This window comes from Colletes gigas, unplaced genomic scaffold, assembly GCF_013123115.1.
Source record: "Colletes gigas isolate AHSC1104 unplaced genomic scaffold, ASM1312311v1 Colletes_gigas_Sc00002, whole genome shotgun sequence".
NCBI classification, from domain to species: Eukaryota; Metazoa; Arthropoda; class Insecta; order Hymenoptera; family Colletidae; genus Colletes; species Colletes gigas.
This window is the reverse complement of record NW_025106631.1, coordinates 8,573,394-8,600,393: the sequence shown is the minus strand read 5'-3', so window position 1 is coordinate 8,600,393 and position 27,000 is coordinate 8,573,394. Positions and strand designations below refer to the sequence as shown.

Genomic DNA, 27,000 nt, shown 5'->3' with positions numbered 1-27,000 from the left:
TGAAGGTTTGCTATGATACAGTTAAACTTAAGTTCTCTTTATGGAACTTAGGCGCACTTTGATGTATGAAATAGAAAGAAAAGCAAAAATTCATTTCCCGGAATTGGCGATCATTTGAAATACTTATTTTTTGTCGGTCGGAGCAGAATAATTTGTTATTGGTTCTCATTTGCCAACGCGGACCAATATGAGCGGTTTCTTCCATCTTATTTTACCAATCGCGTTGTGCCACACAAACACATGGTTCTTGTTCAGTTTGACGAAACATTAGCAGGAGCGCATTGTGTGTTTTCCTACTTTGATAAAGGATTAAAACGAATGCCTAATGAGTTAAAGGCAATTGTTCTTAATTGTCTTGTTTAGTTATTTAGAATAGTCTTGAAAAGTAAGTAATGCTTGAAGACGTTTAACATTGTTATCTGAGATTCTTTCTCAGATATCCGGCTTTCATAACCAAGTTTGACAAGTCTTATGGGAATCCTCGTGCTATCGCAAGATCATTCGCTGTGTGTTTATGAGTGTTTTACGTGAATGAAAATTATTTTCTAAACTATCTTTTTCCGTGTCATTTAATAGTTATTTGCGTAGTTCTGCAGTTTAGTGACTTTGCCCTAAATGTGCTTATTTTTCTTCAGTTTTTTTCAGAAAGGTTATATTTTAACATTAAAAAGAAATATAAATAGGGGGAGGTTGAAAAAGTAATGCGTTTTTACATTTTTTTTTTTTTACAAAAAAGACTTAAAATTTTAAGAAACTATAATATCCATGGAACGATCTCGATGATTTTTTAGTACGTTATAGAGGATGAAATTGGGAACAACTTTTATGTGAACTTATTTTATAATTGTCGTTTGGCTTCAATTTTCGAGATATTTGCAAAAATTGTTAGTATTACCACATTCACTGTGCCTGTACGTGTGCTGTAGGCGCGTTGCGTCTACAAGGGCTCGCCGATCGTATTCTTTTCACATCGAGGTGACCGACAGACGAGCATACATAAAAAATAGCCAGACCTAACTTAATCACTAAAACTAATTATTTAATTTAATCAATATTTCGACAATTAGTTTTAGTGATTAAGCTAGGTCCGACTACTTTTTTATTTCGTCGCCGAGAGGAGGGCAGCTTCCGGCCCGGAACGAGTGCGGCACTAAGCATATATGAGTTAGGTCCGAGCCAGTATATTATTGAAATTGGTTAAATTAAATCTTTTCCTTCAGCCGTTATATACGGTCGCCTGTTGGTCACTTCGATGTGAACAGAAGACGATCGGTAACCCCTTGCAAACGCAACGCGCCTACGGCACACGTACAAGCGGGATGAATGTGGTAGTACTAACAATTTTTGCAAATATCTCAAAAATTGAGGCCGATCGACAATTATTGTTCACATAAAAGTTGCTTCCAATCTCAACCCCTATAACATACTCAAAGATCATCGGGATGATTCCAAGGGTACTGTAGTTTTTAAAAATTTTAAGTCTTTTTTGTAAATCAAAAAAGTGTTTCATTAATTGTATGAAACGTTATTTTTAAATGTAATAAAGCAGGAGTTGTTATATATGTTTTTTTTTTTAAATTGTAGATGAAGTTGACTGAATTCAAAATGTATGTTATTCGGTTGCTATTGTTTATTATTGCAACTTTTATTGGCAGTAGCAATGGGGTTGCTGTTATGAGTATTGATATTGGCAGTGAGTCTATGAAAGTTGCAATTGTTTCAGTAAGTAAACATTGTCCATTATGTAGTCTTGAATTATGAATCTCTTAATCGATTTAACATTGAATGTTATCAGTAACATTAAATAATGATATTTATAGCCTGGTGTTCCTATGGAAATAGCTCTTAATAAGGAGACAAAGAGGAAAACTCCAGCTACCATTGCATTTCGTAATGGGGAAAGAAGTTTTGGAGAAGATGCTCAAGTAGTAGGAGTTAGGTCACCACAAAATAGTTTTTCTTATATATTAGATCTTTTAGGAAAATCAATAGATAACCCTATGGTGCAGCTATATGCAAAAAGATTCCCATATTACAATATAATTTCTGACGATGAACGGAACACAATTGCATTTAAAATTGATGAAAACACTTCATATACACCGGAAGAATTACTTGCACAAATTTTGCACAAAGGAAAAGAATTTGCAGAAAATTCAGCTGGTCAGAAGATCAGTGAAGCAGTAATAACTGTTCCAGGATATTTCAATCAAATTGAAAGAAGAGCTCTTATGCAGGCTGCTGATCTTGCAGGAATCAAAGTTCTGCAACTTATCAACGACTATACTGCTGTAGCACTGAATTATGGAATCTTCAGAAGTAAAGAGATAAATGACACTGCACATTATGTTATGTTCTATGATATGGGAGCCAGTAGTACAACAGCTACAGTTGTCAGTTATCAAAATGTGAAAACAAAAGAGAAGGGATTTGTCGAAACCAATCCGCATGTCAGTATCCTGGGTGTGGGTTATGATCGTACTTTAGGCGGGCTAGAGGTACAACTCAGATTGCAACATCATTTGGCAAAAGAATTTGATGCTTTAAATAAAACGTCAAATTCTGTGTTCAATAATCCACGAGCAATGGCGAAACTTTTTAAAGAGGCTGGCCGTGTTAAAAATGTGTTGAGTGCAAATAGTGATCACGTTGCTCAAATTGAGGGGCTGATAGACGAACATGATTTCAGAGTGCCAGTTTCTAGAGAAAAGATAGAACAACTTTGTTCTGACTTATTTGAACGAGTTGCAGATCCTATTAAGATTGCTTTAAAAACATCAGGTATAAAAAAAAGTTTAAATTTTATTTAACTTTTTGCACAGTTGTTGTTTTCAACGTGATTGTTCTAAAGTGATTTGAACTTTTCAGATTTGACATTGGATGTTATATCTCAAGTGGTATTAGTGGGAGCTGGTACCAGAATGCCAAAGGTACAGGAATATTTAAGCAAATATTTGACAGTTGAGTTATCTAAAAATATCAACACAGACGAAGCAGCTACATTAGGAGCAGTGTATAAAGCTGCGGACCTTAGTAAAGGGTTCAAAGTAAAGAAGTTTGTTACTAAAGATGCAGTACTTTTTCCTATACAAATTACTTTTGATAGAACCGTTGATAACAAAATGAAACAAGTAAGGTTTTATTCTTGTTATATATTAATTTTTGCAAGAAAGGTGGGTTAATTTTTATAAGAAATATGTTACTCTTAGGTTAAAAAGTCATTGTTTAGCAAAATGAATCCTTATCCGCAAAAGAAAATTATCACGTTTAACAAATATGGAGAAAATTTTCAATTTCATATTAATTATGCCGAATTAGACTATTTATCACCTAATGAATTAGCGTGAGTACTTTGGACAACTATTGTATACTACATGATATTTGTGTTTATAGACATTGCATTTCTTTGGTTTCAGTTTTATTGGTAATTTAAATCTGTCTACTATAACTTTGACTGGAGTAACTGAAGCTTTAGACAAACATATTAAAGATGGAGCAGAAAACAAGGGAATTAAAGCACATTTTGCTATGGACGAAAGTGGTATACTTAATTTAGCGAATGTAGAATTAGTATCAGAAAAATCAAGTCCAACTCCTGATGAAAAAGAGGGTACTTTTTCAATACTTGGCTCAACTATTAGTAAACTTTTTGCAGGTTTGTGCTGAATGCTTTGCAAAAAATGATACCTTCTATTGTATTAATTTGAGTTGTCTAAAATAATTATTTTTTGCTTTTTCTGATAAGTATTGTTTGTATATTTTACAAATGATTATTAGTAAAGAAAAATTTATAAAATCGATTTTCTTAAGACAGCCATTTTTTGCAAGCATTTCTAATAAAGAATCAAGTACAATAACACAAACGAAAATTAAATTATAGTTTCAAAACAAGTGTCAAATGTTAAGTGGATTATGTAGACGAGTAGCATGTTTTTTCTCACTGTTTTTCTGTTGTAAACTATAAATCATGTAAAACAGGTGTAATTACATTTGAATAACATTTACACGACATAAATTATATATTTAGATGAACATAATTTTTTAATCTCAGGTTCAGAAGATAAAGATAACGAAGGAAAAGCAGAGGAACCCTCAAAGGAAGATGTAAAACCAGTTCACGAAGAACCAGAATACCCTGAATTACAAAAGGAGACAGCAGACAAAACAAAGAAAAAGAATGAAACAACAATCACAGAGGATAAAGCGACAAATAAAACGGAGAAAGAGAAGAAAGTTATGATTGTAACAATTAAAGAACCCATTAAAGCTGTTGAAATTAAGTTAGGACCGCAGGTTCTTTCTGGGGATAAACTTACCGAATTTCGTGAAAAGTGAGTAAATATAAGTAATTACAGAATTGCTTTGCACGTGAAGTATACCGTCTATATTCAATACAAATGTTACATATTAATTTTAGATTGCATCAGTTAGACGTATTCGATTTCGAGAAAACAAAACGCGAAACGGCTTTTAATAATTTAGAAACATATATAATCGACGCTCAACAAAAATTACAATCTGAAGAATACACTGCTGCTTGTACTCCCGAAGAAGCAGAAAATATATTGAAAGTGTGTTCCTCGATATCTAATTGGTTGTACGAAGATGGATTCACCGCGACCGCAGAAATGTACGAAGAAAAATTGTCAGAACTTCAGAAGTTGACTAACGTCGTGTATGAACGTGTCTATGAAAATAGAGGACGCCTAGAACTAATAGAAGGCGTGACATCTCTGTTGAACGCTAGTAATACGCTTTTACAGGATGTTCGTAACTGGAGCTCATCGAGTGACATTTTCACTCCAGTAGAGATTGATACTTTAGAAAATGTGATCAATAAAACTCAGGTAAGTGATTGTCTTTGCATTTAAGAACAATTTATTTAATTATAATTCGATTTCTTTTGTATCGAGTGATCGTATATTATTTGATAATCTATTGGATCGATTCATTTGTAGGAATATTTTGTCGATCTTATCGAATCCTCCACCGAAACAGCTTCGCATGGTAACGCGAAATTTACAGTTCGCGATATTAAGAATACACTAGCGACGCTCGATAGAGAAGTGAAATACCTTACAAACAAAGCAAAGACTTGGAGGTTAATACAAGACGCTGTGTCGAATCAGACAGAAAGTGCAAACGAGAACGCAACGGAGACAAAAGAAGAAAAGTTTCCGGATGAAAGTACATCATTCGATAATGTGAACATACGAAATGAAAAGTCAATAGAGTCTAATACTTCGGATGATGCAACTGTAACGTTAGAAGATAACGAAGATAGGTCGAATCGCGAAAGTGTCCAAGAGGAAGGGGCACATGAAGAACTTTAAAAAGGAAAGTTTGTTTAAAAGTGTGTCTTCTTATTATTGATCGATCCCGTCTTAGTTAATAAATTAAGCAATTTATTATGTTGTAGGTCGGGTTTATGAATGCATTTACAGACCTAAATCAAATTCAAGAAATTATTTATTAGTTATTGTGATCGGATCAATTATTCCGCGAATGTGAATACTGAAGTGTTATTCTCTCTAATTGCACATGGTTCTAAAGGCAATTCGTTTGTTCTTTATATGAGAAAGTAATGGAATTAGTACTTCGCAGAATTTCGAATATAAAAGTAAAATCGACCATTCACCGTTTATAAAAAATTTTGTGTTTTGAGTGCCAAGTAGTTACAGGTTTCAAGGTTGTATCTGTGTCAGACTTAGTCAATTCGTTACCCAGCATACTCGAGCAGTTAGCTTTCTTTGAACACTTGGGTCCCATTGATGGGATACTCTATAAATTTAAAGTGTGTAAGAGTACAACAGTGGCCAATAATTACTGGTAACCGAAATTAAGTATACATACAAGCGTACAACGCTGAATCTCTACTACTGCAGTTGATCTCCCCATCAGTCATTTTTTGCTTTAACGTTACTTCTCCGAAGTTATTCCTTAGGGGCAACGGCGGGTGTATGACACTGCGAGAAGTCTATTTGACCAGGCCTGATCTATATCTATATCATAACTGCTGAACAATTACAAATAATTGTATTACAATCAAACAGCACTGCGTTTTACAGCCGAATGAATTCCTTATTCGCGTGAAGTCGTTATTTACAAATGACGAAACGTTTTACTCGGTCAGACTTCGTCTATTACAAATATAATATTTAATTGTGATACTTCTTGATACAATATTCTTAGGCATATTCTATGCTATAGCTTAAAATGATTTTCTACAGATATCTATATTGAATATTATAATTACATACAATAACATACGTGACAATGTTTTCGTCGTAAAGAATTTTTTATTCATTCTTTCTTTTTTTTTTTGCATTTCTAATTAATTAATCCTCGCTATAAAATGTCTAACTTCGATGCACCCTATGTATACCCTATTGTATCAATAACATAATTTATTTTATGATAAAACAATCATGTATTGAATTTCACGATGAGACCGTACGTATTCTGTATAGAATTAACAAGGCGATGTAAACCCGTGTGTGGTAATGTAATTTGTTTAAAGAGATTTCGATTTTGCGCGTAAATAATTTGTTTTTATTTAGGAACTCGGTAAGAATTAAATCAAATCATTCCAACGAATACAGATGTAATTTAAAACCTCTGATTATGTTATTTATTATTTTGGGCGAATAAAGCAGCGTGTAAGATATTGGTGAAGTAAAAGATAGCAAAACTCAATGCAATTTTTAATTTGTATATTTCAACTTGATGTTTACAAGGAAAGCATAGATACCTTATTTTATAAATGCGTCTTCCTGCAATTAAAACAGCTTTAGGCTGATGAATTAATTTATAATTGCATATTTATTTTAATATATTTAAGGCAGCATTATTATTATTCGTGTATGTTTCATAAACATATTAATAAGAAAATAGGTATTTGTATATTTATATACGTTACTATCAATGGGATGTTTTACTTTCAGCCGATTTATGTATTCAACATGTGTCTCTTAACATTGGTTGAATTAGAGAAATTGAAATTTTAAATTGAAGATAAATTTGATATTACCTTTGATTCAATGGAAATTAATCAAGCATTATCCTTTTTTTCTTTCTACTTCCTAATATATTAGGTAGAGTTGTAATTTTTAGCCTATACGAATTTAGAGATACATAGGTATACTTCATGTCTGAACAGACATTGTATAGGAAATTATTATATTATTTCTACTACATTTGATATTATTAGTGATTACAATAAATCTATAAACACACATTTTTTATTTTTGTGAGTCATTAATATTTTCTTAATTAGAATTAAGGTTAGATGCCACAAATAGTATACGTATAATTAATTTATAGTATTAAATTTAAATATACGATGTACCTACTTTTGTTTCAATTGTATATGTATATGCATGTTGTATTTTTCAAAGTAATTCTATATCATGTAACCAGATAGCTCTGGCGTCGTAGTAAAGTCAAAAGGACAATTACGGCATCCTACGATTTGTAAACAAATATAGAAGCGTTTATTTGATCCAAATTTTCATACTATTTTAATAATTTCTAAGTGTACGTATGTACAATTACGATTGTTAATACGTGAATCAGAACTTTGTTTCTAAGTTCGTGTAAATCAGATCAGTCACATGAAGAGTACGTTATATTTTAACCATATTAATGATTTTATGTAGCAAATAAATCTGTTTCGTAATTTTCACAGTTAAAATTTTATCGTGACGCTTGTTTGTTAAAAATCATGTTACTGTGTCGAGCTGTTCGAATATTATTGAGGAGGGCTGGCCCTGTAATGGTATAATTAAAAAAAAAATACGAATACTGTAATCTTACACGATACAAATTGATATAAAACAAATGTTCCATCGTTTTTGTTTTACAGTATGCTACAAGTTTTGTGTTCAATAATCACTCGGAGAGTAAGAAACCTATGCCTGAAGATAAATTAAATCTTGAACCCCCTGATATTAAAAAATTAACTATTGAATATATGATACAGCAATCGACAATAGATTCTATAAACAATGCAACTCAAACATTAACTATTGTGCATATGGCTGTAATGAGAACAAGTAGCGAGTATAAGTAAGATTTGTATTTCATTGTTATAAGTATATAAAGGTTGATTAACTTAAAATCATATGAAAAATAGCGAGGGTTAATGTCATTACAATTATATTCGTGTCAATGATTAACAATAATTTGCAGAACATTGTTAAATTTATTGATCTCTCTTTTGAGGGAATCTTTGGAATATAATTTAAATGATAAACATTTGGACATGATAGTCGAAGTAAGATCAAAAGTACAGAGTGAAAAAGAAAAGCTAAACGTAAGAAAAAGCAACATAAATTTGTATCAATGTACTGCACCGACTAAAAATGTTTTAAAATATACTTTTTCTATCAGAAATTAACAGGGTACATTCAATATGTACAGAATCTGGCAGTAGCAGCATCAGATCTAAGTTATCTATCTGGAATGGACAATTTATCATTTAGTCTTTCACAACAACTTGACGACGTATTAAAACGTATAAAGACAGAAGTTGACCATATCGAAATGCTCGAGGGAGAGTACTGTGATATACAAGAACAATGCATTAGAAATTGTAAGCATAATAGTATCATTAAATTTATAGTTAATTAAATGTTAGAAATTTATTTTATTTTTATGTTTCAGCGAGTAAAACAAATGATAACAATGTTCCTCCATAGAATATATATTAAAAGGTAACCTTTCATCTTATTATTTTCTTTCTTAATGAATTTATTTGTATTAAATAAATTTTCTAAATAGTTAAGTAACAGACGAACTATATAATATGAGAAAACAAAGGATAATGGTTCGTGTACAACTAATTTAAAAAGACCACAGGTGCTCAAGCATCAAGATGTATTGTTACAATGTGTCTACCAGGTATCATTGCCAAACCAAGAGCTCTTGCTTCTGTATGATCCTCGGATAGATATTCTGAACACGATCCCAAAATCACATTAGCATCACGATCGGTACATAAGAACGAACCGATTAAGACACGACCATCTGTCATTTTTATTTTTAAGTTTCGATTTAGCCATGTACGCAATTTCTTCCTTGCAGGGGAGTCCTTTGTACTAACAGCCTATTGTAATTGCATAAATAAATTTACACTACCATTGTTTGTATTGTACACATGTTATCGATAAATGAAAGTTATGTAATATTTATTGAATTACAAGCAACTCGAGTAGAAAATTTATGAATTTGTAAATGAAATATTTTTTATTTAGGTTGACATTTTCCTGAACATTAACCACTTAACTATGTACCTTGATTTCTATTTATATAATAGATTTTATAACGAATATTGTATAAAAAAAAACTAAAAATCAAATGATATAACATGGTATGTAAAAACAAAAGCTATTAATTAATGAATTATTATTTGACATTGTTAAGAGGTTAAATATCTTGTCATTGAAAATATACATAACTTTTCACGAAAAGATACTTGTTGGCGGCCACGATACAGAAATATGAACAAAACTGATCGCACTGCAATCATGTAAAATACTCGATTATAAAATTACCTCTCCATTTTCATGGACACAACCGTCGTTCGTTACGTTGGATACATTGTGCCCTTCTTTCATGTCTATAACGTTAAATATTCAAATATTGTTTCGAATAAAAAAAATCAATTCAATTCGATAATCAACAGACACCACAAAATTACTTTTCAGACAAAGGGAATCGTCCCTCCTACGACTCTTTGCAGTTCCGTTGATTTTATCGAAACGCATTTATAGCTAAACTTTCTCAGAAGATAACTTTTTTTAATATAACCAAGGCATTTGTAAAAGTCAAAGAGTGTCGCATTATTAATATTGAATATCTAAACATTCGGTACAAAGTAGAATTAGAAAATTGATTTCATAAGTGACAATTTATTTGTTACAACAATTTGCGATAATATCAGGCAATAATTTCACAAAAGATACCTTGTCGATGAAAATATCACAGATGAATATACATATACACAAGGTACAGGCATAAACAACGTATAGAATAGACGCTGCAAGCGATGCTTTTTTGTGTCGCACGGATTGAGGTTTCACAAGTTTTTTTCCTATTTCTATGTCGCTGCCAATGTTATCAGGTTAAGTTAGAATACGACTTTTTGAATTTTAGAATTTAGAATTTAGATTAAAATATCAAGAGAAATAAATATTTCAGAAGCAATGAAAATCAGATCAGAGGAACGGCTTTAGATGGATTCGAGTATATAGGTCACGTTCGTATGAAATATTAAATATATCACGTATTATAATTTCATATTGAAATAATGGATATGCGTATTCAAAATTGTACTCGAGTAATAACAGGTAAATATTATATATTTTATATATTTTTTATTCATTCTAAATAATTATTTAGGAGCTGTCTATAAATTACAGGGAGGAGAAGGGGGGAGGGGGATCAAAGAAACGTGACAACTTGTGATATACGAAAGAGGAAAGTCAGATTAAGTTTGACGTAATGTTGTCGAAGAAATTTCATTTTTTCAATTCTTTGTTGCCTGCGAAATTTGCTTACATTATGATTCTATAAACAAGGTCTCGGAATAACTCAAGAAAAACTCGTAATCCAAAGAGCTCCTGAATTAGATAAATTGAAGATACTTACGGTCGATAGTGATAATTAAAGAGATAAAGTGAGTAAGAATATAATTTTTTTTTTAAAGAGAAAGTTCAGTCATGCAATGTACAATGAATTAGATATTGGAAAATATATAGAAACGTTTATTAATTAAATAAACTATGTCTCTTTGGGCTATATACGCTATAACATTAGTTTCTAATAATAGTTCGTAAATCGTTTTATAGATCGTTAATGAAATATACATTTATGTATGCATTTATGAAAAAAGGCGATATCAAGTATTTAGAAGACATAAAGATACGAAATAAAACACAATATGCAAAGACGGTTGGTTACGTATAACCAATGCGTTACGTAGTTCATCCAGATAGCCGCTAGATGGATATAGTATTTATTGATCCTGTGGCATTGGTAAAAATAATGATTAAAGAGATTAATGCTGTAAAGAAGAAAAAGGAATTTGCGTTTCGCCTGGGTTTGTCGGTGATGTTATCAGCAAAGCATTTCCCGCGGCTCGTGCCTTAGATGCGGCGTTTGTGCGCTGTTATACCTTTTTGTCGGAACGAAACCGAGGTATGCTTTGTACACGCGATTTACGCGCGCTTTCCTTTTTTAGCAGAATTGAATTTCTCGGGGAATAACTAACGGGGGCTATCGATACGATTTTCAAGCTCAACGAACGCGACACGAAAATCGCCCAAGTTCGTAGCATTTACACGCGATTACATTTTTAAGTGTTCTATCACGATAATTTAATAGGGGTCAATGCTTACTAAGAATCTCAGCGAATCCGTTCTCGATCATCCGCGAGATTCGGAACATTTTCGTAACGTTCGGGTCTATTATATTTATCTTCGCTACGATTAAAAGAAAAATTTCCTTTTTCAGCGGAATTTCATTTCTCGGGAAACAACTCACAGGGGCCCATCGATACGATTTTCAAGTTCAACGAACGTGACACGAAAATCGCCCAAGTTCGTAGCATTTACACGCGATTACATTTTTAAGTGTTCTATCACGATAATTTAATAGGGGTCAATGATTAATAAGAACCCCAGCGGATCGTTCTCGATCACTCGCGAGAATCGGAACAATTTCGTAACGTTCAGGCCTATTATATTTATCTTCGCTGCGATTAAAACAAAAATAAGCGTATCTTACATAGAGGGGTCAATTTCTCAACAGGGGGTCATTGCAATCGTCGCGTCGATACAAACAATAATTCTTATTGAAAATCGCGAACACGTATTCGATCATACTCACAAGAAAATCTCGTCGAGATTTTTTGCAAACAATGCATCAGTGCCTATTGCGTCACTTGTACGATTAAAAGTATGAATTGTCGGGAATTTTGTTTTTGGTCGTGTGAAAGTAGCGTGAGTTTAAGTCGTCGTTGAGCAATGTAATTGGCCACACAGCGATCGAACGTAGCGGATAGGAAAGAAAAGAATGCCCTACGTGGTTCTTCGTTATTCGCGACTTAGATCGTGATTATCGATCGTCGGTTTTATTACCGCGCGATTATTGGGAAAACCCGTTCGTGGCGTGGCGATGAATAGTAAAACATTTGAGAATAATCGGAGCTCCTGTTCGCGACTAAACGAACTCTTCGTCTCTAGGATCGTAGATGAAATCATTAACTGTTGCGCGTCGAACGACAATGGTCCGTTACCAAGACGTAGAACGAGTTGATTACGCGATTCTGTTTAGTTTATAGTTCGTTCGATAGTAATATCGAGGGTAAACAAATTAAAATTCGACAAACGTCACGATCCACGGTTAGGCGAGCGTACTTTCCGCGTTCGTTGCGACGCCTCGCGTCGTTCCAATTGGCCCTCCCGTTGAATACCATTGAAAAGTTCCCGGCGTCCTTTTTCTATTCTTTTTCCACCGCCTCCGCTCTTCGACTGTATAAAGTTTCAATTAGGAAAGTTCGGTGACGCTGAAAATCTGTCCCGTAGAACAGCGCCCCATCGAAATTTGTTTACGACCGAAGGGTCGCGGTTCTTTGTAGACGATCAGCGAAATTATGCATCACTCGTTGCATCGCAAAGTAGCCACCGACTCACGAGGGAGGGCTGGTACGAAAACTAAATTTACAGTCTGTTCGACGCCGGCCTCGCCGCTTCACGGTGAACCATAGTTTGCAAGTCACGGCCATGAATTTTCCCTTTTTCGACGGACCCGGGATTTCCGAGACGCACCTTTTCCTTTTGTATTTTTGATCGCGAGGCCCATTACGTTCATACGACAGAGCGTGAAACTGTAATCTGTGCATTTATAGGCCGACGACTCGAACAAGATTCCCGAGGCAGTGTTCGTGAAATGTGAAAAGTGTTCGAACGACCTGAGAGAACTAGTGTTAGTTGTTTGGCATTAAACAAAGAACAAAGAAGTTACCGTAGTCGTAAATGGCGAGTTGATTCCGTGAACCCGCGTAAAATTCTTTACGAATAACGTGTTTCGCGGCTGCCGCGTTACGGGTCAACGTCACAGTCGAACGAGAATGAATAATACATCGATTTCCGCTTCGATTACGAGAATTTAATCCCCTCGATAACGAACAAAGAATTCGAACGGTATCTGATATTATCCAAACATTTTCCCTCTTTCGTTAAATTGTAATATCGGAGTCTATTTTTCGACGAATCTCCCCTCCGAGAGACACGTTATTCGCAAAGTGTAATCTCGTTACATTTGCCACGATAAAATTGCATGTAATCACGGTGTAATTATACGATAATTAGTTTTTACGCGCTTTGAAGATTTATCATTATAATCACATCGCGATTGGACGGTAATTATCGTACGAACATGTAATCAGATTACATTCTGTCCAGCTCTGGTTCCATGCTCGAATATGCGTGCCAAACATACTTACTTGAAAAGATTTGATAGAAATTTTCAAGCTCAGCATCTCCACGATTGTTCGATCGTGCAATTTACTGATTTATTGATTTTGTCTGAACGAGTCATCGGATATACCCAAGATATTCGTAAAAAAATAATTTATCTAGTAAACAAACGAGGGACCGTCGCGCAATAATAATTGGCTGTTACTACGTTGGTGGTTAACGATTATCAGCGCGCGGAGATAACAAATTGTTTATGCGAGATGGGTTTTGTTTTTCTTCGACATCGGATTAGGCAACATCTGATTTAAACAATGTTGTCAGATTCGATCCCACATTGCGTAGATTTTCGAAATATGTTTATAAAGCGTCATGCTCGACACGTTACACGGGGCAATATGTGCTATCAAAAATTCATATGCTTTCAAATTAGCCCGTGCCATCACCGGAAAGTAAATCTGCCTTGGAATTGACTGTCAGACCAAAACCTACGCGACTTAAAATTTGTCTTAGTATTTATTTTATGTATCGACTTTAGAATTAATTGTTTTCTTTTCAATGTGAAAAGTCAGCAGCAACAGTTTGATTCGTTCTATGCAACGCAAAGAAAAAGAGTAAAAGACTAAAAACTATTATACAGGTTTATAATGTACTAATAAAGGTGTTCTTTACAGGAACGATGGACACTTTCGTGAAGATGGTTCGACGAAAATTAGATCGAGGGCTCGTCGGCGATCAGAATGATCACTCCGAACGGCTAGAATAATTTCTCAATTGCAAAGGTCACAACGACGTCGATAACGAAAGAACTTGAAATTCCCTCGGAGTGCAACAGGTTCGAATTGTAACAACGGAACGGGAACAAGGGGGACGCTATCGCGTAATAACGAAATATCTAATCTAAAACAACAGATTTGCTTTTTCAGGCGAGTGCTGTTCGTCGAGAGAAAGCCAACCGAACTTCCCGCTTATTAGCCAAGCAAGGTGTACGAGTTTTGCAAAGACACTGCGAGCGCGTGATGCAATTATCACATTGGCGCCGGGTGACACGCATACGCTTCATTCAGATTCTTTGACGAGGTACGGATGACGCGTATACGCGACTTTGTCTTAAAATAAATTGATAAAACGCTATTAACTCTTTGTTGAAGCGAGAGACTCTCAAGACTGCAAATTCCATCGTTATTCCATAGTCATTGGCTAGAGCACACTGTGAATGAGAAGAGAAAATAGTGAAACAGGCCTGCTCCGTTTGAAAGTTAATTGCTCCAGAGAGCGCATGTCTACATGCATATATACTGCCAGTGTTTACATCCCTACTCCAGTTCACAGTCTATCAGCCATATTCCACTGTGCTACTGGACACGCAAGGTCCCTCCATGGTAATAAACATTTATTGTTTTATAACAAACCTATATTACAAACTTTATAACGAACCTATATTAGAACAGGAATGTTTGAATCCGACATTTGGTCCTTCGTACGCGCGTGGAAACATCGTCCCGATGACGCCAATGCGTCGAGGAGCTCACGTGTCCGTGCATCGGAGCTGTCACGTGTGGTAAGATCAATCGTCCAAGTTGCAAATATTCGAATAATTGCTCGCGTTCGTATAACTAACCCTTGGAGATAAGATACAGGAGGATGACGGTGGATTAAAGTAGGAGAGCTTCGTGAATGAGCGCTCGGTGAAATATTCGAGAAACGGCTATCGTCGATAGCGATATAGTCGCGTGAAATAAATAACAGTGCACTGTTAGCAGTGTCAATTGGAGCACTTAGTTCGTAATGTGTTATCATCGCGGGCCCCTACCTTCCACCGACTTCCCCACCATCTTGAACTCCGTGAGGATTGGAGGAAGGCTAGTGTATTCGTCCGAAACGATTGGCCGGTTCGTGTGAGCACATATTTTTTCCGTTGCGCCGAGTTTCGTATAAAACAGCCAAGCGATTGGAGCTGCAGCAGCCCGCTGTCCGTAGAGTTTCGTAAAATCTACGATACGGAACGTTGTATCGCGCGCGTTGACCGACCGTTAACGAGTTCTTCTCCCACTTTTATTTTTCATTCCTTTCGCGCGGATTCAACGTGGTGCGACACTTCCTACTGGATCGACGCTGGTGGAACAATGGCTTTCACAGGACCCGACATCGTCAACAGCAACAACCATTACCGGCCGATCAAGCGACCTTCGGAGGATGAATTCATAAACACGGTCCTTAAACATCAATTCGACTCGTAAGTTGAATGCATGGAAACTCAACATTTTTATATACACCCAGCCCGAACTAAGCATGCTTCTTTGTTGGTGTGTACGGTTAAAACGATAACGCGTGTCGAATGTGTTCATCGAGTCACGTCGCGTTGGAGGAGGACCGTTAAAATACAATAACGTTTATTACATGTAATTATTTCTATTAGTCCTACATCTTGATTCTCGCCATACTGTTCCACAGGCGTGTGGAGCTCGAGGAATTACAGTGAAACGTCAATCCATTTACAGTTCATTGCTTTTCCGCGAACTCATTAACGTCGAAAGAGTTTGACACTGCTAGCAGACTGGCCAGTAGTTGGATACACATTAGGCATCCTCCAGAATGTGTATGAAATTTCCAAACACAACTAATTACTCGGGACTTTTCTGACCCTCGTTGTGCACCGCAGCCGCGCGTTATTCCCTAGCTAATTACAAAAGTTAATGGTCTACTATCGAGTTACCGCCGATCCGATGATATTTATTAACTGCAAGTTATGTTCGAGTTCTCAATTTACAGTTTTCAGTTTACAATTTCTTCGTATCGACGACACGATATTTAATCCTTTCAATGCTAACAGTGATTACAATCACCCATTGCATGCTCGTTGCATTCTACCGGCGACTATAATCACCCACTTATTTCTAATTCCAATACAACTTGCGTAAGAAGTTTGTCTTCGCGAATAGCCTTGCTGTATCGAGAGAGTTAATTATCGCCGCGCGATTCTATAAAATATTTGACGAAAACTGTTGCATTTACTAAGAAAAATACGCGAACGTAAAGTTAAAAACATCGATGTTGAAAGTGACGTTCAAATATAATAGGAAGAGAAAGAGGGAACTTGTAATCGTCGATTTATCATCGGCCGACGACCAATTTTTTTTGCTGTTTCGTAATCCGTTTCATAACAACATCGCTATCGTCAAAGCTACGGATGCTCTCTGTAGCTCGAGTTTACTCCGGACACTCTGCTGTTTCTTGTGCTATTAACCCTTCCATTCACGGACCGCCAAAGCCCCGATACGGAAGGCGTTTCTTATTTAATTACGACACCTTGCGTTCGGCTATATCGATCGTCTATTTTATTCCCCGCGTTACGTTCACCGTTTCGCTTGCCCGGGATGAATTTTTACTCGATACATTTAATATTTACCGCGCACTCTGCTTCGACTCTTCCTTCCGCCGCGTCCCGTTCTTCCCCCGGTCCCGTCGTTCGCGCTCGAATCGGCGCATAGAAATCCGGAGTGACATTAAACTTTTTGCAAGAACGGGAGGGGGGAAAGTTTCGCTCGAAACGCGCGCTCGATATTCCCCGTATCGCGGAGACTTTTCCGCCGTGCTCTTATACACTCGGCGAAACGTGCGATGAGAAAATGGGACGCGGTACCTGAAAGCGGCGCGCACTTCACCTGAGCGCCGCCGGAGCGTTTCGCGAAACAGGCGGGTCATCGCGTGCGTGGAAAACAAAAAGGCGTATCGATCTTCGACGCGGATAAACGGCGGACGTTTAAAGCGTCGATGCGCCCCGCTCGTATCCGCGACCGCGGCGCAGAGTGTCGGGGAACGATTAAATCCGAAGAAGGAAGACGCTGCGAGCGTTTCGGACCGCGGCGCGCATCCGTATTCGAGATCAGAGCCGGGCGATATTCTAGCCAGATTCGCGGAGGCCGTCATTGAATCCACGCTATGCCTCCGAGCGATGCGCATTCACGTCGTTATAATAATCGTCGACCTCGCATTTGCCATTCATAACGGGGACCGTACAATCCCGTTTTACGATGGAGCATCCGCGAATGCGGTTGGTCTAATGACGTTTGGCATACCCGCGGCTATATCATAGCTCCTCCGCGAGACGCCCGCCCGAACCGATTCTCAGACACGCGTCTGAATGCCGCGGATTCAGGCTCAGACTGGCTAGATCGGCGACGGGAATGCATATTCAACCGTATTCGACGAGTTATTGTTCGATGTCCCTTACGGCACCGCATTCCGATCCTCGTGGCGAGCTCCCCGTCTCATTGTCGCGATTGTCGGATCATTCTCTGGAAATTTACCAAAAGCAATTGTACCTCGTCCATGCTTCGAGTTCGATAATGCTTTCTTTTGCATATTCGTTGTTATTTATTTATGGAATCCTTGCCTGGCAGGCTTAGGGCGACTTGCAGTTTGCGTGTTTACTTGTTTTCTCTGGGCATACTTCGTAGATAACTTTAAATGCAAACTCTACTAATTGAACTCCCTTCTTAACTCAGGTAAATTAAAATCCATGCTGCCAGATTTCTCCAAGAACTCTCTTCTTGTGTATTTTGCTATCGTACGAGATAACAGCAGACCAGGTTTACTCGCCGTGATTTCGCAATTCTGTGCAGTCGCACTGGTAGTCGTATTGTTTTGGTATATCGAGAATAGTTGTAAACTCGAATAAAGAATAATCAAATATCTGTAATAGTACTGTAATGTCCTCGGATAGCTCTTCCAAAGTTTTCGAGATCTGAGCATTCTCATTTACTACAGGTAGACTCAAATTAATTTCAATAATAGGCAAACTGAACATAAATCTATATAAATATACGCTTCTAGTGCACATACATTCTACTAAATTACTCTTGAGCAGAACTTTCATAACCGTATTTTGAAAATAGGGGTAGGAGTGGGGAAATTACCTCGTCCGTGTCCGGCGCATGCGCGGTAGTGTAGCGCGGCAGTGTAGCGTGGGTCGCGGGGACGCCATGTTAGTCACTCTGTTTGTGATGCTTTTGTGTACTAACGCTTTGTGTATTTTGTGAGATTTTATAGTTTGTTTTGTATTTTGGAAGTGCAATATGGGTGCCCAATCTGGTAAGTCATTTAATACTTTTATATCGATACAATTTAAGGATTCACGTCGAAAATTCTTAGTTACGAGCGAGATTATGAACTCTCTTGGTATGTATAAATATATTATTGTAGTATGAATAATGAATAATAATGGATATTTTATAAATAGGCAGTGTAGCAGCATGGGTCTTCCAAGGAAAAGAACCAATAGAAGGTAACCATTTAGCGACAAGTGGTTTTGTGATCCAGCTCTAGGACTTGGGTAAAAAGAGTGGACAAAGATCTTATTCTTGTTGTTGGAAAAAGTCAGCTTCTCAAGCATGGTGATACTAATATACATAAAACAAATGTGAGTGTTACTCTTGAAAAGAGATACCAAAATGACAGAATCTCGATTCCTACAAGCGAATAAAGAAATATGAGTTCTTCAATGCATGTGTTATTCTATATATTTCATTATAAGTCATGCAGTGAAACAAGTGCTGAAAAATATTAATAAGTTTCTCCAGAAACACACGTTGGAAAGTATGTTGGTAAAGTAAAAGATGAGTGGTTTAGGCTAGCACTCTACTTTTTAGGTGAAGAAAAGACTAAGAAGAAAGAAAGTAATGCATCTATATTTAAGAATACTATAACACTTGTTAATTCATGTGGATATCGACAGGACAAAACTAAGAAATAGATTATTCTGCTTTCAGATGATACAACAGGTGAAGGTGGAGAGACTGAAAATAATTGTTATTGGATTGTATTGTATGGTATATGTGTATGTGTAACATCTATTTTTAATATTTACTCATATTTTTATGTACTTTTGCAAATATACTCTATTTTGTATACATTTTATACATTTATTATCCTTCTATCAAAGTTACTTCCTCAATGATATTGTATGTAACTATGCCATTTGTACAAATTCGAATGATGAAATAACTCATTGTGTTCCGCCGTTTTTGCAAAGATGTCATCATCCTCATTTACGCACGCCGCGTGTTATTCCCCATTCCCCCCACTCCTACTTTTCCAGGAGAAATTCCGAGAAGTTCTGCTCGCCTGGCAACCCTAGATTTCATAATATTCGAGGCACTTGAAATTTAAAACTCAACCGGTACCCACCTCTGGGTAAGTAGAGCGCACAAAATGGCCGGTTTGGTCCGCTATGAAAATTTGGCCAGAGCGTAGAAATAGCATTTAGAAAATATTGACCAGGGCGAGGACAAAGATTTAATTGTACGATCTTGCAATTTTGTAAATGAAAGGAAGCTAAAATTTTATTTTATTTTATTTAGTTAAAAAAACTTTTTAGGTACACGTTCGAGTCGCTGCAGGAAACGGCACAGTATTTCTTAGACCGCATCAGAATCAGGCCGAGGATTGGAATAATATGCGGCTCTGGAATAGGTTAGCGATGTTTTATCTCCGATGGCTTTGGTAAACTGCACGTCCGCTCGCTTCGATACACGCTGAACTGCTTATTGCTGTCGTCGGTATTGGGTCCCGATTGCATATATATCGCTAGTTTATGCGTTTTCTTATTCCCATACAGAAACAATTGTACAAAACGAGTTGTGTCCAGGTTCGCTGGCGGACATGCTCGACGACAAGCAGTCCTTCTCTTATGAAAAAATCCCCAATTTTCCTGTATCGACTGTCAAGGGTCACGCAGGTCAGATGGTCTTCGGTTATCTCCAGGGCGTCCCGGTCATGTGTATGCAAGGGAGGTTTCATCATTACGAAGGTTATCCGCTCTGGAAGGTATGTACGCTCGCAATAATTGCGATCCTCTTTGTTTTTTAAATCACAGACTTATATCTATTCATATTTCGAGAGCAATATTTCTTACAAGTAAAAATAACGCAAACTATACTACAGGTCATCGAAGTCAGGTCCTATTAAAAGAAACGTCCTCATTTTTTAATTGTTCTAGTTTGGGCGATAAAGGCATGCCCAAAACTCGTTACAACGACTTTTGTTTAACTCCGTAAACATTTATGATAAAAAAGATAACTCGCTGTAAATTTTTGTAATCGGAATACCAAATGCTTATTGTTCTCTCATTTCCACGGACAGTGCTCGATGCCAGTAAGAGTTATGAAGCTCGTGGGCGTGACCCATCTGATTGCGACAAACGCGGCGGGAGGTCTAAATCCCACGTACAATGTTGGCGACATTATGATGGTGAAGGATCACGTGAACATGATGGGTTTTGCGGGGAATAACCCGCTTCATGGACCCAACGACGACAGGTATCTTCTTCCTGCTCTCCCTGTCCTGCGTCGCGTTATGAAACAGTTCTCGCGTTACTCCATTCATCCGCGTCGTACGACGAGGCTTCTTTCTCGAGCTGTTACGGGCCTCCTTTACCCCCCTTTCGATTTCCAATTTTCACGCGGGGGGGGGACGAGCAAAGCGATCAAAGCGTCGTCGCGACGGGCCAGAAATTAGCGTCGGGCTCCGATCGCGTTCGAGCGAATCAACGAACAGCCGACGAGGATTCGAGTGCGACGAATCGAAAGGGGGCGAGCTAGAACGGGGAAAATAAGAATAAAAAATAAAGAAACGAGGCAGCCCGGGCGAGATTCACGGCGTGAACGGCAATGAATTCGAATCCGCTTCAGCTCGACAAAGGCTTTCGGGCTCGTTTCCGGAAGGAAAGTCTTGGACGACGTTCGCTCGCGGATCGCGAAGCTACCGAATAAAATTAATCTATTCCGTCGGAACAACCCCTTGAATCGGATTGATGAACTATTTACCCGACGACATAAAGAATCTGATCGATGTATTTACGCAAGAATTTCCCTCCAGCTTTCCGCGTTTCCCTTCGTTTTATTTCTTTCTCATTCGTTCGATCTTTCGTATCTGCTTTCCCGTCTCGTTCGTTTTCAGTCGAGCTTACGTTGACCTTTCATCCGGCAGCCAACGAAAATTGGCTTCTTGATTGTCCATCCCCCTTTTTCCTTTTCCTTCGTTGCCAGTCCTATGTATTAATGGGGTCCGTGAAACACGGTTGCCGGTTTTTCTACCCGAGGATTGTTTTCTACGAGACGGGATCCCGTGAAAATTCTCCGTCCACCGCTTTGAACACACTTTCACCGTGGCCCCTTTGTTCGTTTTTCAGATTTGGTCCGAGGTTCCCACCCATGACCCAGGCCTACAACAAGTATCTTTTAGAAATAGGCCAACATGTAGCGGACGAGATGGGCATCGCCGACATCGTGCACAAAGGCGTCTACACGTGCCTGGGTGGGCCGAATTTCGAGACCGTCGCGGAAGTGAGGATGCTGAAGATGGTCGGCGTCGACGCCGTCGGTTAGTACCAAGGTTCTAAAAGGTTAAAACCTCGGACCAGCTTGACATTTCTCTATATTTCTAGGTATGTCCACCGTTCACGAAGTAATCACTGCCAAACACTGCGACATGGACGTATTCGCCTTCAGCTTGATCACGAATAAGTGCATCATGGAGTACGGGAACCACGACGAAACGAACCACGAGGAAGTGATAGACGTAGGAAAGGCGAGCCAAACGATGCTCCAGGAGTACGTGTCGCGTATCGTGTTGCGCCTGCAGAATATTATAAACTCGGAGACGAAATGATTCGAACAATTCTCAACATTTTCTCACTCTTTTTATACGTTTAATATAAAATACAGCATAGCAGAGACATGTGAATTAATTTCAATCGTTCTCAGCGAGTTCTATCAGCGTTCGAAAATGAGGAGCAACAGTGAAGTCAGTGATATCGTTCTTATATTTTTTCCGAAAGTATTTCGTCCGCGATAGCTGAAAACGCTCTCGAGGAAAGTGCAAAGTTTGCAGGGGAATAAATAGTGCTATCGAACTATCTACGAATTCAAGAAATGTTCCATTGCACGTTCCACGTCTGTACAAAATTATTAATAAAGACGGATCTACGGGTATTCGTTACCGATAAACCGCCATCGCCTACTTTATGGAATTCGTACGTGAAAATCACCCGTCGAGACTCGTACGATACTTATAATACATCGTTGTCCGATGAGTTTCGGTCGCGTCGAGTCTGTCGACTTAGAGAAACTATATTACAGATCGAGCATCGGCACTTGACGAGGGCGTGGATCGTATTAGGCATGTTTACACGCCCGCTACGTTATCAGCAACGATTGAAACGGCCAACCGAAGCGGACGGGGATAGACGACAGGTTGATAAACACAATTGCATAAGCGTCGCGTCGCTAATGCAACAGGTTTTGTTTTCCCAGCTCATCGGATGTTCAGAAAAAGTAGCAATTTTACTTACGACAGCTTTTTACATTTGGAGTAGACGCTAACATAGACTTTATTATTCGTTGAATGTTACAGTACTCCAAATTCGGATCGACGTCCGGGAGAAGACCGGATGCGAAGAATGCGATTATTAAATAGGTAAGACGACGTTTACGTACGCGTGCATCGTATCGAGTGCTCGAGAACACCCAAAAGGACGCGTAGAACGAGCCGATTTACGGTCGTACTCGCATTCGTTTGGATTCATCGAGTTACTCGAACTCAAAGTCTCGCGCGCGCGCGAACGTCTGATCTCAATTGATTCGTTACACGTCTCGAGGGACCTCCTCGGCATTAAGAAGAGGGGGAGAGCGGTTAAGGGTGGAGGGGTTTGGTCGATGCCTCCTCTCTTCGGCACCCTCGTCGATTTTCCTCCCTCGCTTCGTTACCTTCATCTCGTTTCCGCGCTCTTCCGTCGCTAATGCATCGGTGTTCGGCTTCGATAAATCTCGGAACGGCGAGGCACCATACTGCAGTCGGCCCTTTTCCTGTCTTCGTTTTCCGCCGCAGTTGCTCTCTTCGCATTACCATCTTCCCCCGTGAAATCATCGTTTGACATCGGGAAAGAAATTCGCCGCGCTCCGTCTGATCTTCCCGAGCACCGGGAAACGTAATTCGCCCGCCAGTGACAAACGCGTTGTTTCCATTGGCCCGTGTACCCGAGCAATCGCCATTTTTTCTTCCTTGTATCTCTCTGTCGCAAAGCGGATATTCGAACAGCAAACATTCTCCTAACTGGCTTCGAACAACGCGATCGACTCGATTTTGAGCGGCGTAATTATGGAGTGCCCGATGCTCGACGGTAGACGACGACTGTTCCGCGTTTTCCGTTCGCTTCTGTACTCGTAACTTTGGCATAATGCACCGGTGCTCGGGACCACGCGCGGAAGCCTAATTAAACTTTACCCTTTGTTCAGCGATCGGACGGGCGAACGGTCGGAAATGTTTCGAGCGATCGGTTCGGCCGATTTGTTTTTTAACCCTGAGAGTCGGGGTCGCCGAACGGGGGTGGGGGGGGGGGGGGGGGGGGTTTGGAGAGGGATGCAAAGTATTCGTCGGCGTGCTCGAAAGTTCACGCTCCGATTCGCGGATTCATAATTTAACAGCTCGACCTCGATTTCGTCTGACAAGTGTCACCGGGTACTCGAATTCACTCGTAACGACGATCTCTCTAGCCGGCTTCGCTCGGATTAATCGCGTAACCGAAGAGTAACTACGAGACGAGGACCGGCGCTCGGTCTTCCGGATTCGCCTCGAAACGGATTCTAACCAGTAAATCCACGCTGGCAACGACACGTGCCATCTTTCGGAATGGGGTAGTTCCTGAACGTCTACGCGATACCGGTGCATTCCGATTTGAAAAGGGGATACGCTCGGGCACGTTCCGTATGGCATTCCCGCGACGGGAGGGAGGGGGAAACGAAAGCGGACTCGAGTCTTCTCTGTCCGTATATTCCCATGTTCGAATAGAAACTGTTCGGGGGGATCAGTTATTGATATTTTCTGAAACGGCAGATAAAACTTTTTCCCCGTGCCGTCTAGCGCGGAGCCGTCGTATATCTTTCGTTTACCGATGCTTCCGGGGGACAGCAATACCATAATCGAGATACGGCCGGGCGGAGTCGGCCGAGAGGGATGATGTATACTCGGTCCTCTCTGCTTCCCGCCAGTTATTCCGGCCGCGATAATGTTCGGGGAGCGAAAGAAGTCGGGAACTTCCGAAGGAAGAACGGGCCACGGGGATGAAATTCAGAGCGGACGTCTTGATTGTTTCGGAGAGTAAGACTGATAAGGTAATCCCGTTTTGTATCTTTATAAGTCTCTCCCTTTTCACGGTCTTTGCTTTCTCGACGTTCCACGCGAAACGAGACGCATAATGTGATTGCGCCGCAATATGCCGAACGGATAAAAACCTTTCGTTTCTGCGAATTAAAGCGTACACGGAAGATGGAATAAATGATAGAGCATCAGCGTTCGTTTCATTAGATGCGAAGCGAAAGCTGATATCGCTGTACGATTTCCGTTTCTCTTTCTTATTCTCGTGAAAGATTAATTTATCTTCGAGACATATAGACGAGTAGCAGAGATATTCGAGAATCTTTTGCTTCTCATTTTAAATATATAGAAAGGGGCATCGAGCCGTTAAATAAAAAATTATTGTTGTTTACATGTATCCGCGTGCAACATTTTAGATTACCAGTTCGTCGATAAAGGCGAGCGAGAACGTTCGATGCTTGGATAGGCGACCGTGGATGGCGCCACGGTCGGTCGTCGCGAGTCTCACCCCTTGCGTCTGGCATCCAGCGCCGCTTCCCATCGTTCGCGATAGGTCCATCGGGCCGGACGAGCCGCTAGTCAAGTTAGTACGACTCGTGACGTCGCGGTTGTTGGTTGTTCGGTTTCCTGGTGTTCGCGGTGGCCGTCTTGTCGGCGATGTGACCGGTTCTTGAAAGTGACGTGCGCCTTTACTCGTATCCTTCGACGCTTGATCGCGTACGCCAGCAACCTCGATTTTCAAAACGTAAAACGCGAGGGAACGTGTAATCGTTTGTTTCCGGCGTGCGTCTCGCCGCATCCGTCGTCGTGCCTGTTCGCCGGGAATTCAACCCTGTCGACGATCGCCAGTAAACTATTGGAAGAAATCGTGACCGCTCGGTTCCGATCGAGGTCTTCGGCAGTCGTCGATGTCGTTGCGACGTCTTAACGGCAGTGTCGAGCGTCGTCGTCTCGTTTGTCTGTCGCGGTCGGTGTGCAAGAACGGAACCGCGACGCGATGCTCGTACGCGTTCGCTCGTGATCGTTCCGATCGTCCGTTACTCGAGTCCGGACTATTGGCGTTAACGACGCGCCGAGCGGGGTCGGCTAATTAATCAACCGCCGGGTACGATTCACGCTGGAGAGGGGGGCGTGTGTCTTCCGTGGACTTGGGAAACTCGTTTCGGTTTGAAGTCGGTCGCGTTTTGCGGTGCGGCGCGCGCGCACGAGCGAGCCAGCGCGATCGGTAATTCGAGTGCGAAAGAATTCGCGTCGCCACGGCGCGCGATTCCTTACCGGCGAAAGTGAGTCTACGCGCGCGCTAGTAGGAGAGGAGAGCGGCTGATCACGATAGAAACGTAAACGCCGGAGAGCGCGCAGATATCGAGGACGCAGAGGGAAGGACGGGAAAACATGTCGAGGCTGCTGAAAGGCGAACCGACGGGCGGTTATGTCATTGACTCTGACGCGTCTCGTCGAATGTATTAACCGGGCCGCCGATGACGCGTAGCGTGGTGTGAGAGAAGAGCGAAGAGCGGCGGTGGACGAGACACACCGGGACACACGCTGGTTATCCATCGAAGGAACGACAACCGTCTTCTGATTTAGCCGTAGAAAGAAAAGCAGGCCAGGCCAGTTCGTGCCCCCTATTGCCTACCGGAAGTCATATGCCCATACACGCGCGTAAAACGGTAAATCATCGTAGAAGCAAACGCCTCTGACGAGCGCACCCGTTTATTTTACGTTGGATCCCGAAGCACGCCCGCTCCTCAAACTCTGTCCGTTTTGTTTTGCTTGGTTCGTCTCGTGCCTTGATTCTTTCGTCTTTTTCCGAGGTACGTCGACAAGGTAAACAGTTCTTTTCTTTTTTTCCCGCGCTAACCGTGTAAAGTATACATTGCAAGCAAGCTCTCTCTTTTTACCCCCCGAACAATGTGGACGCGTTCACGTACGAATTTCTTTTCCCGCTCGTCGTTTACCAATTTCTTTTCGAACTTATGTATACTTTATGCAGGCGTTCGCGCGCGTTGTCGTCGATTAAGCTTAGCGTAAGTTTAGAAACGACCGCGTCGAAAGAGCGATCCCGCGATCTCGAGCGAAAAAAAAAAAAACAAAGGTTCGGAGCGTCGCGAATTCGTGGGCCCCCGGAAAGTTTCGAACGCAAAGCGTGTAACTCGTACGATTTTCAATTTCTCTTGTTTTAAACTCTCTCCTCGGGGTTCACCGTTCCGTCGCATTCCCCGGATTCTTGCTACTTCAATTTCAACTATTGCCCCGTGGTGGTTTCTCGAACGGCTGATCCACTAGAAACATGGCAGAATTGCGTACGGAATTCCAACTTTGTCGTCTTATCCCGTCCATCTGACATCTTGACCGAGGAAATCGCGTT

General features: G+C 39.9%; 5 protein-coding genes across 13 annotated transcripts in view; 4 read left to right on the top strand and 1 right to left on the bottom strand.

Moving 5' to 3' along the window:
• The first annotated feature begins 250 nt into the window (after positions 1 to 250).
• On the top strand, positions 251 to 7,145 carry LOC122404419 (hypoxia up-regulated protein 1). Of its 2 annotated transcripts, none has more exons than XM_043408356.1 (9): positions 251 to 385; positions 1,585 to 1,722; positions 1,821 to 2,781; positions 2,869 to 3,131; positions 3,210 to 3,343; positions 3,417 to 3,610; positions 4,052 to 4,331; positions 4,418 to 4,847; positions 4,959 to 7,145. In XM_043408356.1, the coding sequence occupies exons 2-9, from the start codon at positions 1,585 to 1,587 to the stop codon at positions 5,331 to 5,333; spliced, it is 2,775 nt and encodes a 924-aa protein (XP_043264291.1). In that variant the 5' UTR covers positions 251 to 385; the 3' UTR covers positions 5,334 to 7,145. The 2 variants fall into 2 exon arrangements, with proteins under 2 accessions (XP_043264291.1, XP_043264289.1); XM_043408354.1 differs by having other exon boundaries at positions 3,417 to 3,655; positions 4,959 to 7,144.
• A 312-nt stretch (positions 7,146 to 7,457) lies between these two features.
• Positions 7,458 to 8,892, top strand: LOC122399992. 4 transcript variants are annotated; one of them, XM_043401162.1, is made up of 7 exons: positions 7,458 to 7,620; positions 7,688 to 7,777; positions 7,865 to 8,067; positions 8,191 to 8,314; positions 8,392 to 8,593; positions 8,665 to 8,714; positions 8,782 to 8,892. In XM_043401162.1, the coding sequence occupies exons 2-6, from the start codon at positions 7,724 to 7,726 to the stop codon at positions 8,697 to 8,699; spliced, it is 618 nt and encodes a 205-aa protein (XP_043257097.1). In that variant the 5' UTR covers positions 7,458 to 7,620; positions 7,688 to 7,723; the 3' UTR covers positions 8,700 to 8,714; positions 8,782 to 8,892. The 4 variants fall into 4 exon arrangements, with proteins under 4 accessions (XP_043257097.1, XP_043257104.1, XP_043257081.1 ...); XM_043401169.1 differs by having other exon boundaries at positions 8,422 to 8,593; positions 8,665 to 8,802; XM_043401146.1 differs by having other exon boundaries at positions 8,665 to 8,802.
• LOC122400015 (N-alpha-acetyltransferase 38-A, NatC auxiliary subunit) lies at positions 8,852 to 10,015 on the bottom strand. Of its 3 annotated transcripts, XM_043401192.1 has the most exons (4): positions 9,966 to 10,015; positions 9,701 to 9,859; positions 9,555 to 9,619; positions 8,852 to 9,106 (listed from the first exon to the last, which is right to left on the bottom strand). In XM_043401192.1, the coding sequence occupies exons 2-4, from the start codon at positions 9,765 to 9,767 to the stop codon at positions 8,864 to 8,866; spliced, it is 375 nt and encodes a 124-aa protein (XP_043257127.1). In that variant the 5' UTR covers positions 9,768 to 9,859; positions 9,966 to 10,015; the 3' UTR covers positions 8,852 to 8,863. The 3 variants fall into 3 exon arrangements, with proteins under 3 accessions (XP_043257127.1, XP_043257135.1, XP_043257118.1); XM_043401200.1 differs by lacking the exon at positions 9,701 to 9,859 and having other exon boundaries at positions 9,966 to 10,004; XM_043401183.1 differs by lacking the exon at positions 9,966 to 10,015 and having other exon boundaries at positions 9,701 to 9,927.
• A 5,378-nt stretch (positions 10,016 to 15,393) lies between these two features.
• On the top strand, positions 15,394 to 22,502 carry LOC122403821 (purine nucleoside phosphorylase). 2 transcript variants are annotated; one of them, XM_043407579.1, is made up of 6 exons: positions 15,394 to 15,714; positions 19,858 to 19,952; positions 20,128 to 20,306; positions 20,622 to 20,797; positions 21,670 to 21,860; positions 21,925 to 22,502. In XM_043407579.1, exons 1-6 carry the CDS (start codon positions 15,605 to 15,607, stop codon positions 22,146 to 22,148), a joined length of 975 nt encoding a protein of 324 aa, XP_043263514.1. In that variant the 5' UTR covers positions 15,394 to 15,604; the 3' UTR covers positions 22,149 to 22,502. The 2 variants fall into 2 exon arrangements, with proteins under 2 accessions (XP_043263514.1, XP_043263508.1); XM_043407573.1 differs by having other exon boundaries at positions 20,098 to 20,306.
• A 2,506-nt stretch (positions 22,503 to 25,008) lies between these two features.
• Positions 25,009 to 27,000, top strand: part of LOC122403809 (beta-1-syntrophin) — a 348,571-nt gene continuing 346,579 nt past the window's right edge. The window contains exon 1 of one of the 2 annotated variants that reach the window (XM_043407560.1): positions 25,009 to 26,446. The gene's annotated coding sequence lies outside the window, so the exon portion shown is untranslated. Of the gene's footprint in view, positions 26,460 to 27,000 lie in introns of both variants that reach the window. The other variant, XM_043407552.1, reaches the window with a different exon arrangement.

What these genes read in the sequence shown, in the direction of transcription:
- LOC122404419 (XM_043408354.1), top strand. Translation starts at nt 1,585, where the DNA reads ATGAAGTTGACTGAATTCAAAATGTATGTTATTCGGTTGCTATTGTTT. An exon ending in TTATCACCTAATGAATTAGC is followed by an intron (nt 3,344 to 3,416) that starts GTGAGTACTTTG and finishes CTTTGGTTTCAG; the next exon opens with TTTTATTGGTAATTTAAATC. An exon ending in ATGTGATCAATAAAACTCAG is followed by an intron (nt 4,848 to 4,958) that starts GTAAGTGATTGT and finishes ATTCATTTGTAG; the next exon opens with GAATATTTTGTCGATCTTAT.
- LOC122399992 (XM_043401162.1), top strand. Translation starts at nt 7,724, where the DNA reads ATGTTACTGTGTCGAGCTGTTCGAATATTATTGAGGAGGGCTGGCCCT. An exon ending in AGAACAAGTAGCGAGTATAA is followed by an intron (nt 8,068 to 8,190) that starts GTAAGATTTGTA and finishes AATAATTTGCAG; the next exon opens with AACATTGTTAAATTTATTGA. An exon ending in AGAACAATGCATTAGAAATT is followed by an intron (nt 8,594 to 8,664) that starts GTAAGCATAATA and finishes TTTATGTTTCAG; the next exon opens with CGAGTAAAACAAATGATAAC.
- LOC122400015 (XM_043401192.1), bottom strand. Translation starts at nt 9,767, where the DNA reads ATGCGTTTCGATAAAATCAACGGAACTGCAAAGAGTCGTAGGAGGGAC. An exon ending in CGATTCCCTTTGTCTGAAAA is followed by an intron (nt 9,620 to 9,700) that starts GTAATTTTGTGG and finishes TTAACGTTATAG; the next exon opens with ACATGAAAGAAGGGCACAAT. An exon ending in GTGTCCATGAAAATGGAGAG is followed by an intron (nt 9,107 to 9,554) that starts GTAATTTTATAA and finishes CAATTACAATAG; the next exon opens with GCTGTTAGTACAAAGGACTC.
- LOC122403821 (XM_043407573.1), top strand. Translation starts at nt 15,605, where the DNA reads ATGGCTTTCACAGGACCCGACATCGTCAACAGCAACAACCATTACCGG. An exon ending in CTTAAACATCAATTCGACTC is followed by an intron (nt 15,715 to 19,857) that starts GTAAGTTGAATG and finishes AAAACTTTTTAG; the next exon opens with GTACACGTTCGAGTCGCTGC. An exon ending in AATATGCGGCTCTGGAATAG is followed by an intron (nt 19,953 to 20,097) that starts GTTAGCGATGTT and finishes ATTCCCATACAG; the next exon opens with AAACAATTGTACAAAACGAG.